General features: G+C 40.1%; 1 protein-coding gene across 1 annotated transcript in view; it reads left to right on the top strand.

Moving 5' to 3' along the window:
- Window positions 1-6,226: 6,226 nt before the first annotated feature.
- Window positions 6,227-12,968, top strand: part of map2k5 (mitogen-activated protein kinase kinase 5) — a 62,765-nt gene continuing 56,023 nt past the window's right edge. Inside the window, exons 1-3 of the mRNA XM_029124793.2 lie at window positions 6,227-6,682; window positions 6,775-6,823; window positions 8,610-8,677. Of these exons, the coding sequence (XP_028980626.2) occupies window positions 6,551-6,682; window positions 6,775-6,823; window positions 8,610-8,677 (249 nt within the window). The 5' untranslated portion in view covers window positions 6,227-6,550. The remainder of the gene's footprint in view (window positions 6,683-6,774; window positions 6,824-8,609; window positions 8,678-12,968) is intronic.

The raw sequence follows: 12,968 nt of genomic DNA, 5'->3' as shown, positions 1-12,968 counted from the left end.
CCATGGTATATGGTCTCATACACCACGACCATGGGCCAATCAGTAGTCAGGATTAAAACCACCCTGTTAATAAGAGTCTGTATTTCACAGGTATGACATCAAATATTGAGTTGTGGCACTGCTATGTTGAAATGTGTCTAGATTTTTTTTAGAGTACACCTTATATGCCAACAGTTGTTTTTCGCATGGCCACAATCAGACTGCGAGCTATGGCTTGTCTGCATGTTTTATTGTCATAGTCGTCTCAATTGTTCCTTTTTTGTATGTTGTTGGTCATCCACAGATGCTTTATCTTAATTTGTTCATGCTGTTTTTGCAGGACTTTTCCTCAATAGCAGGAGATGGGGTTTATTCAAGCGAATAAAAAATAAATATGTTATTGAAATACTTGTGGTGTTATTTCCATTTTTAAATTGTCTGACATGATGTCCCCTAGCAGAATATGTATCAAGCCCATTAATAATGTCCATTAATTACAATCCGCATAACAGCCCACCTTAGTGTTGAGTGTGAAACTGGCTCAAGCGCAGGATTTGTAGAATTGGACCATGTTCGTTTTCTGTGTAACCCTAGTAGTGCTCAATACACAACAACACTACACATGACATTCAATTATTTTCACACAGCCCCCTCTATGTGACCAGTAACACCACTGAAAAGAGTCCCTAACTCACATGACTCTCTCAGCGGTACCAGGCCAAGGACACGGGCCTCTGCTACAGAACCCTTAAATCCTCCCAGTATCTTCATTCTCCATCAATTATTGACCCGGCATATGCAGGTATCAAAAGCTCCCAGACTTTCCGTTGATTTGTTTGATGAATATTGCACAGGACAAACAGGCTACCTGACACTGGACGGTGCCAGGAGCGGCCTAGAGAGAGGTCAGTCGGGTCAGTCTCCTGACCACCCACACCCAGTACATTTACAGTTTCTGCCGCCGCGTTATAACCAGGAGCGAGTTCTGGAAGACTGGTATTGCTTTCCACACCGCTGACCCGTGCTCTCACATCTGTGAACACACAGGTCCGTAACACGCGTGTCACTCTGTACGGGAGGAAAGGCGCTGCCAGCATCTCATCATCAGACCCAAAACATGCTAGAGACCCTGAGAGAAAGGCAGACGAGAGCCATCCTGTGGTTATTGAACAAGTCTTGTCAGCCAATCGGCGAAGGTTGCCGTGCGGAATGAGAAATCATAGCAACTCAATTACCGACCGTTCCTTTCAACACCCTCGGGACTTGTGTGTTCGTGCATTGGTGATGGTCTTGCGGTGATCTAGCATTGAATCATTAGTAAAGCGATTTTACTCGCGCTGTCGTTAACTGGACATTGTGTCAGACGCCTGTCCCTCGGGGGAGCTTGGTTTACCTCTGGTTGAATCTTTCAGTCATGCATCAGGACGAGCTTCCAATAAACAGTGAAGTCATTGTAACTAGAGGTGCTAATGGACTAATGATTGAGATGTTGTTCTCATACACAAACAACATGTGTCTAAGGGCTTTTTTGAATTACACTAAATTTTTTGTATTGAAGAAGACTCGAGACGCTGGATTCTATTGTCGTCTTAACTTGCAGACATCGATAGGTCGAGGTGCCAGTGCTCCACATTTACAACAAAGACACCGCTGAGTTTTGCAAGTGTGAAGACCACAGCGCCGGAACTGTATCATGTTTCTGTGTCGTGCGCATGGATATTGCTCCGTTTTCTGGCAATTGACAAGCAAAGTGTTGGGTGGTACATCACAAACATGCGCAATGGAAATAAATATGCAAACTAAGATACTTCGAACTAGCATTTCATTCTCTCTCTCATAATGTAAACAAGCCCTAATGTAATGTCTCCAGACGAATAGTTAAATGATTACCACTTCAAAAATGTTAATTATGGTGAGAACACAAAATAAGTGTGGAGGATTATTTAAAATCAATTAATTAATCAAATGTATTTAATAAAATATTTTTTACATCAGCAGTTGTTGAAAAGTGCTTATACATCAGATCTTCTGTCATCGTCTCCAGTATATCATACATGCCCCAGGGGATGGTGACATGGTGAGATGTGTTGTTTATTGGAAGCCTCAGCAGCTTTAACTAAAACAATGTCAAGGTTCATCTGTACCCCTGTGGGAAGACACTCTCCATAAATTCTTGGTTGGCCCCTATGAGTGGGTCAAGACTGCAACAATATTTTCTGTTTATTACAAAGTAGCTGGAGAATAAATAGTGATAAAAGAGTTAAAAGGGACTACCTATTTAGAGTCAGTTTCCATTTTCTACAAAGTAGTACCCTTTAGAGGCTATTGCCATCTTCCTAACCATTACTTACCTCACTTTGTCACCTTACTAACTCTCCATACATCACTAACTCACCTTATTAACTCTCCATACATCACTAACTCACCTTATTAACTCTCCATACATCACTAACTCACCTTACTAACTCTCCATACATCACTAACTCACCTTACTAACTCTCCATACATCGTTAACTCACCTTACTAACACTCCTTACATCACTAACTCACCTTACTAACTCTCCATACATCATTAACTCACCTTACTAACTCTCCATACATCACTAAATCATCTTCCTAACTCTCCATACGTCATTAACTCAGCTTACTAACTTTCCATACATCACTAAGTCACCTTACTAACTCTCCATACATCACTAAGTCACCTTATTAACTCTCCATACATCACTAAGTCAATGTAGTTGGTTAAAAATCAAGCGATATGCGTGCACACTGCAAAGAAACTTCATACTGTTCCGACACGATTATCTTCACACTGGCAAACCTCTGAGGGGGTTTTATCGAAAATGTGGTGTACGCTACCTCGCAAGCTGGTGTCTTGAGCTTTTGATATCCAGCATGTTGCGTCTTCTTTGCTACGTCTTGCAAAACTTATCATGATGTAAATAAGCCCTAACTCAACTTCCTGACACTTTATACTTCATTATTTCACCTCACTAACCCTCCATATCTCTAATTACTCAGCTGTGTTCTAACATCATGTATTGTCAACTAACTAGTCTTTACACAATGTAAGAAATGACTCAACAAACCAGTAACTGCTGAAGCACTGTAAACCCCCCAGTAGCCTGACCTCAATTTGGGGCTGTTTGACAAAGGTCCAGGGGAGAAGGATTGTATCGATCACAGGGAAGACTTTGGCAGCGTCAATAAACAAGAGTGAGTCTTCAAGGCTGAATAGAGACGTCTCCATTTCAACGGGGTTGTTCTCACTCATTCAGACACCCGCGGTGGAATCAGGCCTCGGAAGGACGTGTGTTCTGACAACACTCATTTCACACCCTATGGCAATAACGAATCAGACAAGCTGATTAGTACACCAATGTCCATATGGTGCATATAAACTGTGATCTGCATTTAATGGTTCAGGTCAGGGGTTTAGGACCCTGTTCAATTATGGGTTATTGGGCTTGAATCAGGTTAAATGTACATGCTTATTAATCAGTGCTTAAGTGTTGTGTTATACTAAAAGACAGTCGATATAGGCATCATTCATTCTCGATTTCTCTTCAGTCGGTTTGTAGTGGTGGTGAATATGTACAATGCTTTCTCTTCAGTCTGTTTGTAGTGGTTGTGAATGTGTACAATGCTTTCTCTTCAGTCGGTTTGTAGTGGTGGTGAATGTGTACAATGCTTTCTCTTCAGTCGGTTTGTAGTGGTGGTGAATGTGTACAATGCTTTCTCTTCAGTCGGTTTGTAGTGGTGGTGAATGTGTACAATGCTTTCTCTTCAGTCGGTTTGTAGTGGTGGTGAATGTGTACAATGCTTTCTCTTCAGTCGGTTTGTAGTGGTGGTGAATGTGTACAATGCTTTCTCTTCAGTCGGTTTGTAGTTGTGGTGAATGTGTACAATGCTTGTGGAGGACCATAGTCAATTAGCGTGATATCCCAAGACAATATGCTGCCTACCGCTATGATGTGTTAGGGATCAAATTAGTAATCAATAGTTAATTTTCCTGTCTTGACGGGAGCTGTCCAATGACCAACATGGAAATGTTGCAAAATGTCAAAAAACACATTATCCTTGGCAATAAAAAATGTTTTATTCTCTCCACAGTAGTGGTCAATCGCCCTTTGTGAATGTCATTAGTCATTCACCAATCACAAATTGAACATCTTGTTGTCTGCACCGTCTTGTTTACTTGTTTTCCCCCGTTTTCTTGCAGAAAGTTAAATAAGTGCAGCTCATATGTTTAAAGTAAAATTGAGCTCACTCTCACCTAAGCAGCTTGTCGATATGGAGTGAAGAGGGACTGGTGAGAGAGCAGCTCTGATAAAATGGTTTTTAATTACCAGACAGTGAATGCTGCTGGCCTTTCTTCTCCTCCCTCTCTTCTCCGGTCCTCCTCCTCCCAGCTAAGTCAGAGAGTTTGATTTCTGATAATGTTGATTGCTGACTGGGCTTCATCTTGGCCGTCTCATAGCAGAAGGCACTATCGTCAAATCCTGGGAGAGTGTGTTTGACAAACTGCCATATAGATTCCCCCTCTTCTCATCAGAGAGCTGTGCTGTTGAGGACATTAATCAGGGTGGTTGATAGCACCAGCTTTGTTTCCTCCTCTACCCCGCAACAATTAGGCAAAGTAATAATTTCAGGCGTTACATGGAAATCAATGGACCCCTAGCCCTTGTTGTGGTAAAGTGTAAGGAATGGCTAGGTGTTCAGATTGGGTCAGTGCTGTGGGATTGAAAGTTGGTGCCCTTATAGAAGGGTTTATCAACCCAATTTAAGGCGTTCGTTAATTGTGTGTGTGTGTGTTTGTGTGGGTGGGTGTGTGTGTGTTTGTGTGTGTATTTGAGACTGATTGGACAACATGATTACTCATCGTTCTCCATATCTACCACAGATTGTCATTATGGTCTCACTAATAGCCCCCTAATGATCTCATACAAACATAAACCTTTGTGTTTGATTCTGAATACAGCCTCTTCATCTATTCTGTAATCCACGTCCAAGCTCTTAACCACTGTTGATTTTGATGTGCCACAGAGAACCTGAAAAGAGGTGGCATTCTCCAACCGGCAGCTGCGTTTCCTATTATGACGGGTGCTGCCACTGACCACAGAGCCTAATGGAAGCAGTCACTCTGGCCACTCACCGGCAGAAAAAACGGCCATTGGTTTTTTAGAGCACGACATTGGACAATGACATCCAGGCACTTGTGTACCGTGACTCCACACCACTGATCGCATTGCCCCTGTTTTTAGCAGTGTGTGCTCAGGCAGGTTCAAGAGACAGATGGAAGCTGCAGCTGCTTATCGTTACCCATAACCTAGGTCAACAGTCTAGAGTGTCAGATGCGCGAAAACACACCGCTGTTATTTAAGGGAAAATAAGCCTCCACTTTTCCCAGGGATCAATGTCTTTTAAGGGGGACTGCAATCAGAGAGCCAGTTGCTGAGAATGAATCAGCACACACACGCACACACAGAAACACACACACGTACTTACATACACACGTATACAATCAGCTCTCCAACAATGAGGCATTAATCACACAAGATTTAGGTGCCCTTTGTTGTACATTCAATTACATTGCTGATGACTCTCTGCAAGTGGAAATCTTTAAATACTAATGCTGTGTTAATCTTGTGAAGTGAAGAAGTAAGAACTCATTCCACACTGTGATCAGTCACTATAAGGAATGATGTATATTTGGTCCAGTTTTCTTCAGTTGAGACATTGACAGTGGCAGGAGTTTAATAAAAGCTTCTATAGTTATCTGTCATTCTTCTCTTGTGACATTGTCTTCCCTTCAATGTAGGCTAATAGCAATAACCACATATAAACTTAATGTTTCATAGGCATAACTACCTCACTAGACATGCATTCATCACAATGAAAAAGTAGGAAACTACAAAGGAAACTACAATGACAATGTGTCTTGGTAGCATTTAAATATAATAATAATAATAACAATACATGTAGCTATAGTGTTTATCATTACAAGTTATCCAAAAGCTTTACTAAACAGAAATAGCTACTGGATTAAGATATCAATGAACCTGTATGCGTGTGTGCGCATTTGCGCGCTCGCGTACGTGTCTGTAAAATAATTGTATTCGTATCCAAATGGAAATGCATGGAGTCCTGCAGTATCCTTTCGAACTACAACCATGGAGTATTCCTGCCAGCGAGGAGTTGGTCCTAAATCTATATCCGGCTGATAAAACAGAAACTTCCGGTGAACTTCCTGGTTTTGTTTTGTTTGTATAGTAGTGGGGAACTTTGCAAGCTTTGTCATTTCCAAACATTTAAAAGTTAATTATATTCGTTCTTGAGTCGAAATGTTTTGGAAACATTAAAACTGACAATCGTGTTGATAAGATGTACAGTGGTTTGCTGTCCTGCTTTTAGTCATGCTAAATAGGCGAGATGTAGCGAGTTAGCTAACGGCTAACTTGACAGCTAATCTAGCTAGCAATAACAGTTAGCTAGTTTGGATAGGAATGATATGCTGCTAGGCGATTAGCCAGCCATCACTGATTATGTTTCTGCCTATTCGTCTGTTATGCTTTTACTTATTTTAAATAACTTCTGCGCTATGGACACCGAGGGAATAGAGATCCGTATAAAGACTCCCGTCGGGGATATGGACTCCCCTGTAGACTTCCCTTCTCTTTTGAGTTTCAATGACTTGTTGGTGAGTGCTAGCTTGATAAGTTAGTTACAATTAGAGAAGTTGTCTGTAATCAAACTAACAACTGTTTTTATTTACACAAATCTATGTTGCAGGTCGCTATTAGGGATGTCATGCCTGAAACCACGATCACTGCGTTTGAATGTAAGTTACTGTACCATAGGAAAATGTAACATTTCAAGAATGTTTCTTTAGACATAACAAAATGTTTTATGTAACAGAACAAAATGAAAAACTTTTTTTTTTACAGCGTGAATTATGTATTCTTACAATAAAATGCTGTAAAGGACTACACCTAGACCCAGATTCTTCACCCTAAGTTTTATACAAGTCAGGGGCCCATGTCTGTTCACATGTTTACTTGACAGAACACTTTAATATTCGTTTTTTTATCTATATATTTTTTTTTACAAAATGTGTTTAATGTGCTTTACAACTGGATTACTACATTCTTAAATGTCTCGACCAGAGATATTGTTTCACATGTATGCAAGCTTACCAACTGTGTAACATGAATCTGTTGTACAGGCATGTACATCTGTGATAACCAATTAAAAAAGAGCTGTTTAATGATTGTATCAATGATTTTTGTAGAAGTTATGCAAAATATTTTGGAGGTATTATAACGATATAAAACGAGTCTCCGGGAACATTAACAAAGCTAGCAAGGTAGCATAAACTCTACCCTTACAAAAAGTATATTTGTTTGAATTCATTATCAGTCATGATATAAGCCCTGTACACTTTGGAATAGAGACAACGTAAAGCTCAGATTTGTGAATCGGCCATCGGCTGTCAAGTGAAAGTCTCGTAAAAAGTGTGCTCAAATTTTTTAAGTGTTTTGCTGTTTATATTCTGAACCCAGTAACACAAGTGCCATAAGATATGTTTTGTTTGTTATTTGGCATAATTTGTTGTTTCCTAGCAACAATTGAATAAGATTGTGTCAGTCAAGCTTGTTTGTTTTCGAAACTCGGATTGACCAAGTCCAGTGTGCTTCTCATATTGTCTAGTGTGATCCGGGAACGCCCTTCTATGTCCGTCTCTATTCACACCAAAAGCTTTTGTTTTTTAAAAGCAAAGGGCATTTTCTCAAGGTTACGTTGCGAAAGCCATAACACTGAAACTCAGCTACACATGTTGGAACATACTTCTATTTATTTAGCAACAGGAATTTTGTGATCTGGGAACGTTCCACACAATAGTAGTTTGCTCCTGTTCCTTTATGGCGCAGCTGGCAGAGCTTAAAAAAAAAAACACCTCATAGTAAAAGACACTTCTTTAAATCAGATGCTGTTTTTAAACAGGCATCTCAATTTAGATATTTTTATTTCACAAATTGGTCTCTTGACCGGTTCAGTAGGTAGGTACCCCCCCGGAAAGCCTAATAGATTTCTAATTTTCTGTCGTGGTTATGCATCTGGTTTTCATATTTTTGTAAGAAAACTTTCAATGCAAGTGCTTTCCATATAAGCCAATTTCCACAAGTCCTAGGGGGTCATTGCTTTAAAGGATGTTATACATTAGTTTTCACAGGTCCTAAGGTGTAATTGCTTTAAAGGATGTTATACATTCGTTTTCACAGGTCCTAAGGTGTAATTGCTTTAAAGGATGTTATACATTAGTTTTCACAGGTCCTAAGGTGTCATCTATTTAAAGGCAGCTAAGCATGCATGGCTTTAAATTGATTCATTTTCTTAACCATTTGCTATGTTTCTCTCTTGTTGTAATTTCTAAATTAGTCTGACATATTGCCAAGCTGTAGGTCCAATCCCTGAGATGTCAATGTGAAAATTCTGTTGATCTGTCCTTAAGCAAGACAGTGAACCCCTATTTGGTAGCACTGGATAGAGGGTCATCCACATGACAGAAAAGTTAGTCATTTGCAGTGACAAAGCACTTTAACTATGCAGTGTTTAATGTGTTTCAGATGAGGATGAGGTGGGGGACAGAATCACTGTGAGGAGTGATGAAGAACTCAAAGCCATGCTTTCGTATGTGAGTATTGTTCCATTCATAAACACCTTTTGGCTCAACACCTTTTTTTCACTCAAGCGTCACACATCTCAAAATAGTTTAACAAGGGCCGAACCTTGGGTTTGGTTTTCTCTGGCCTTTCTGTTGTTGGTTCAGTAACTAACAGTCGTTTTGTTAGTGATCTCAATTGAATTATGGGCAGAACCTTTCCGTGTGGCTTGATAGAGCATCGCCATTGCAAAACTTGAGATTGTGTTTATGATTTTTGGGTACTAAAATGTATGCATGCATGATTGTATGTCGCTTTGGGTAAAAACCTTATATTTTAGTCATTTTGTGGACACTCTTACCCAGAATAATGTATTATCACTACCATCGTTAACCCAAATTATGTTAACATAAACCCAAGTAAATGTATGTGTAATCCAAGTTAAACTCACAATGTTATACTGTTCAACCCGAGTAAATTCTATTTTCATAGTTTTTTTTGGGTTGTTGCTTGAGATGAGGTGGCCTTTCAGGTGATTGATAACTTTTCAATTACATTATGAAAATAGATGATCTGTTGAATTTTTTTTCAATTATTTGTATTGAACGCACAAGTGGACGAGTGAATAAATAATTTCTTTTGTGTTCAGTTTAACATTTTATTAAAATAACTATAATTACTGACCCTGGCATTCCAAGGCTACAAGTTTAACCTTGTTTCACTCTTGCATTTTTTTGTCTTAAATTTTTTTGGGTGTGGGGGCTATTAAAAAACGACCACAGATCTTAGAACCTGGGCCTGAATGAGCTCATTGCTAAGCAGACTTGTGAAGATGACCGTTAACTCCATATGTCTTATATTCCTTCTCTTCTGGCCTTCTGCAATGTGGCAAGACGATAGTAGTATTGCCAACGTTCAGTCCTGTGAACAGGACTACATTTATGCAAGCTATGAGTGATTATGTTAAGTACAATGTGCTATTGACTAAACCGAGTTTACGAAGGGAATTACAGTGGCCCATAACTTTCATGTCAGCCTGTCCATTGAAAACAGATGAAACCACTGTGGTTTTCCATACACATTCAAAATGTGTCTGATGTAGCCCTGGTCTCTGCATTCACACAGGTACACTACTACTCAAAAATCTGGGGTCCACATAGAAATGTCCTTCTTTTTGAAAGAAAAGCATATTTTCATGAAATTCATCAGAAATACAGTGCAGACATTGTTAATGTTGCAAATGACTGTTGTAGCTCAAGACGGCAGATTTTTAATGCAATATCTACATAGGTGGACAGAGACGGATTATCAGCAACCATCAGTACTGTGTTCTAATGGCACATTGTGTTTGCTATCATTTTATCAGGCTAATTGATCATTAGAAATCCCTTTTGCAATTATGTTAGTGCTGCTGAAAACGGATGTGCTGATTAAAGAAGCAATAAAACTGGCCTTCTTTAGACTAGTTGAGTATCTGGAGCATCAGCAATTGTAGGTTTGATTACAGGCTCAAAATGACCAGAAACAAAGTGCTTTCTTCTGGAAGTCGTCAGTTTATTTTTGTTCTGAGCAAAATAGGCTATTCCATTCAAGAAATTGCCAAGAAACTGAAGATCAAAGTGCAAAGTGTGGGATTTGTACAGGCTGAAAGGGATCTTATAGAAGGAAGGCTATCACTCCATTTTGTAACGCCATGCCATACCCTGTGGACAGTGCTTGATTGGAGTCAATTTCCTCCTACAACAGGACAATGACCCAAAGCTTAGACTAAATATTTAGGGAAGAAGCGGTCAGCTGGTATTCTGTCTTTAATGTAGTGGCCAGCACAGTCACCGGATCTCAACAATATTGAACTGTTCTGGGAGCAGCTTGACCGTATGGTACATAGAAGTGCCCATCAGGTCAATCCAACTTGTGGGAGGTGCTTCAGGAAGCACGGGGTGAAACCTCTTCAGATATCCTCAAGAAATTGACATCTAGAATGCCAGAGGTCTGCAAAGCTATAAATGATGCAAATGAAGGATTCTTTGATGAAAGAAAAGTTTAAAGGACACAATTATTATTTCAATAAAATAAAAAAATTCCAACCTTGTCAATGACTACATTTCCTATTCATTTAGCTATATTTCCAATTCAAACTAATTTCATGTATGCTTTCATGGAAACAAGGACATTTCTAAGTGAGCCTAACCTTTTGAATGGCGGTGTTATATTACAGGTAACTTCAGTGTTTTGTGTGCAGTGAAGAAAAACTATGGATCTGTTGAATATTTGCTATACTTGCGCTTGAATAACTTCTGTCTCTCTTTTGGCTTCTTGATTACTTTTCAATTCTCTCACACCCGCTCCCTTTGCCCCCGAATTATGTTGCCATATTCCTTCATATTTACTGTTCACATCACGGACATTAGGAGTAATGACTTATAATGGGCTTCTCCATGAGGTACAGTGAAAAGCTAAATGAACTATCCATTTTTATTATTTATTATTCAGTACTTAAAGTTTCGCCTCATTAAAAAACAGGGGCCCCCCCAGGGGCAGATAATATTTTTCAAAATCTATGCCTACTCGTCATCTGAGGATGTCTTTTACCCCCCATCAGCTCACAGTGATGCCGCTATAGCCACAGGCTCAAGCTCCTCTGTTTTGCGCGCCCGTCTTTATTACTGATTCGTCTTGGATGCTTTGTTATCGTCGGGTGTCGCTGGGTGTCCCACGGCTTGCCTGTGCAAGTGTGAAGCTGATTGAACAGGCGGAGTGGCCCAGACAGCTGTAGTGTTGTAGGGCTGTACTGAAAAGGGGACAGGCAACACATTGACCTTGTCTTGATTGATCTGCATTTCCTTCACCCTCTGGATACTTTCTGGGTACTTTTCCCACAAGCTTTTGTGTTTCAGGAAGGTGTTGAGCATAAAGAGTGGGCCGTGTGTGGGCAGCTTGGGTTCTTGAACATTGGCCGGTGGGCAGAAGATGGAAGCTAGCACAAGGTGGTAATTAATGGCGTTTTGTTGGAGTTGTGTTACCATGCACGACTTGCCCATGATGGATAATGTGAATTCCCTTGAGGTCTAGCAGTTGATTTTGAAAATTACAGTGACACTCTCACACAATCCTTCAAGGAAAGTGAAAAGCGAGATCATTGGGAAATCAAGGGCTTTCACTAGTTCTGTTAAGTTCTATGATTCAGGTTACTCTTAAAATATAGTAAATCTTTGCTTAGTGTAATGAATGAGGTAATTGAGCGGGATCATAAAGAAATCAAGTGGTTTGGTTTTACTAGTTCTCTTGTTCTGTGATTCAGTTACTCTTAAGATGTAGACAATCTTTGCTCAGTGTAATGAATTAGGCAATTGAGTGCAATCATAAAGAAACCGAGCGTTTTTTCCTTCTTGTAAAATGCCATTAATTTGTTTTCATACCTAAACATATAATAGCTTTTTTAATCATAGTGGCTGTTCATCAAGGTCAGTGTATATCTTTGCTCTGCAAGAAAAATATTCCCAAATAGAAGATCTATGGACTATTAGTATATATGTTTTTGGCAATATCCAACATTCCCTGTTGGACCTATTTCTAACATCTCCAAACTGACTGAAATATGTTTTCCAAAATCACACAACATTCTCCACCGCTGACACAAATACACATTGCTTCATCCACATTTCGGATGCTGTACAACAAATCTCCAATCTCTCGGTAAATGAATTCGGGCCCCCCCCCCCCCCCCATAATGGCTTTCTGTTCCTCTCGGGACGAGCGTGTCTGGCGAAAAGATGCTGATTGCCGCTGGAAATTGTAATACAGGTATATGATATATGCAAGCCAGGCTTCCTGGGGCGTCGTATGCAAGGGTTATGCATTTCAGCAATCCATTTTGTATTCATATTCAAAGCATACGGGCTTCTTTGGTTTGCTGCGGTGGCCGTTTGCCCTCCGCCGAGGCCCGGCAACGTTCTGCCTGGCTGTCGTTAATTCCAGATGAGCGGATAGCTATTATGTGAAATTAATAGGAATTAAGGAAGGCCAATGTGTTAGGTGCGTATGGGGGTAATTTGTCAGACTCCTGTGGTACCTACTCACTGCACTGTGGCCGAGTAGGACTGCTGATCTAGGATACGTAATCCATATCGTCTCTTGGAGTGCAATTTGAAACCGAAAGGAGTTATTTGATATGCACATTCCAGTCTTAAACCATTGCTCAGCCTACAGACTTTTATTTTGAATTGCGGCTGTATATTTTTGCAAAGCAGGAAATCTTTTGGCGTGTGACTCCGGTGAGACGACCCGGTCTTCCAGGCATCTCTGATCATTGCTTTGGCACCT

Source organism: Esox lucius, chromosome 2 (genome assembly GCF_011004845.1).
Source record: "Esox lucius isolate fEsoLuc1 chromosome 2, fEsoLuc1.pri, whole genome shotgun sequence".
Classification (NCBI taxonomy): domain Eukaryota; kingdom Metazoa; phylum Chordata; class Actinopteri; order Esociformes; family Esocidae; genus Esox; species Esox lucius.
The sequence above is the reverse complement of the archived record's forward strand: the minus strand, read 5'-3'. Positions and strand labels throughout refer to the sequence as shown.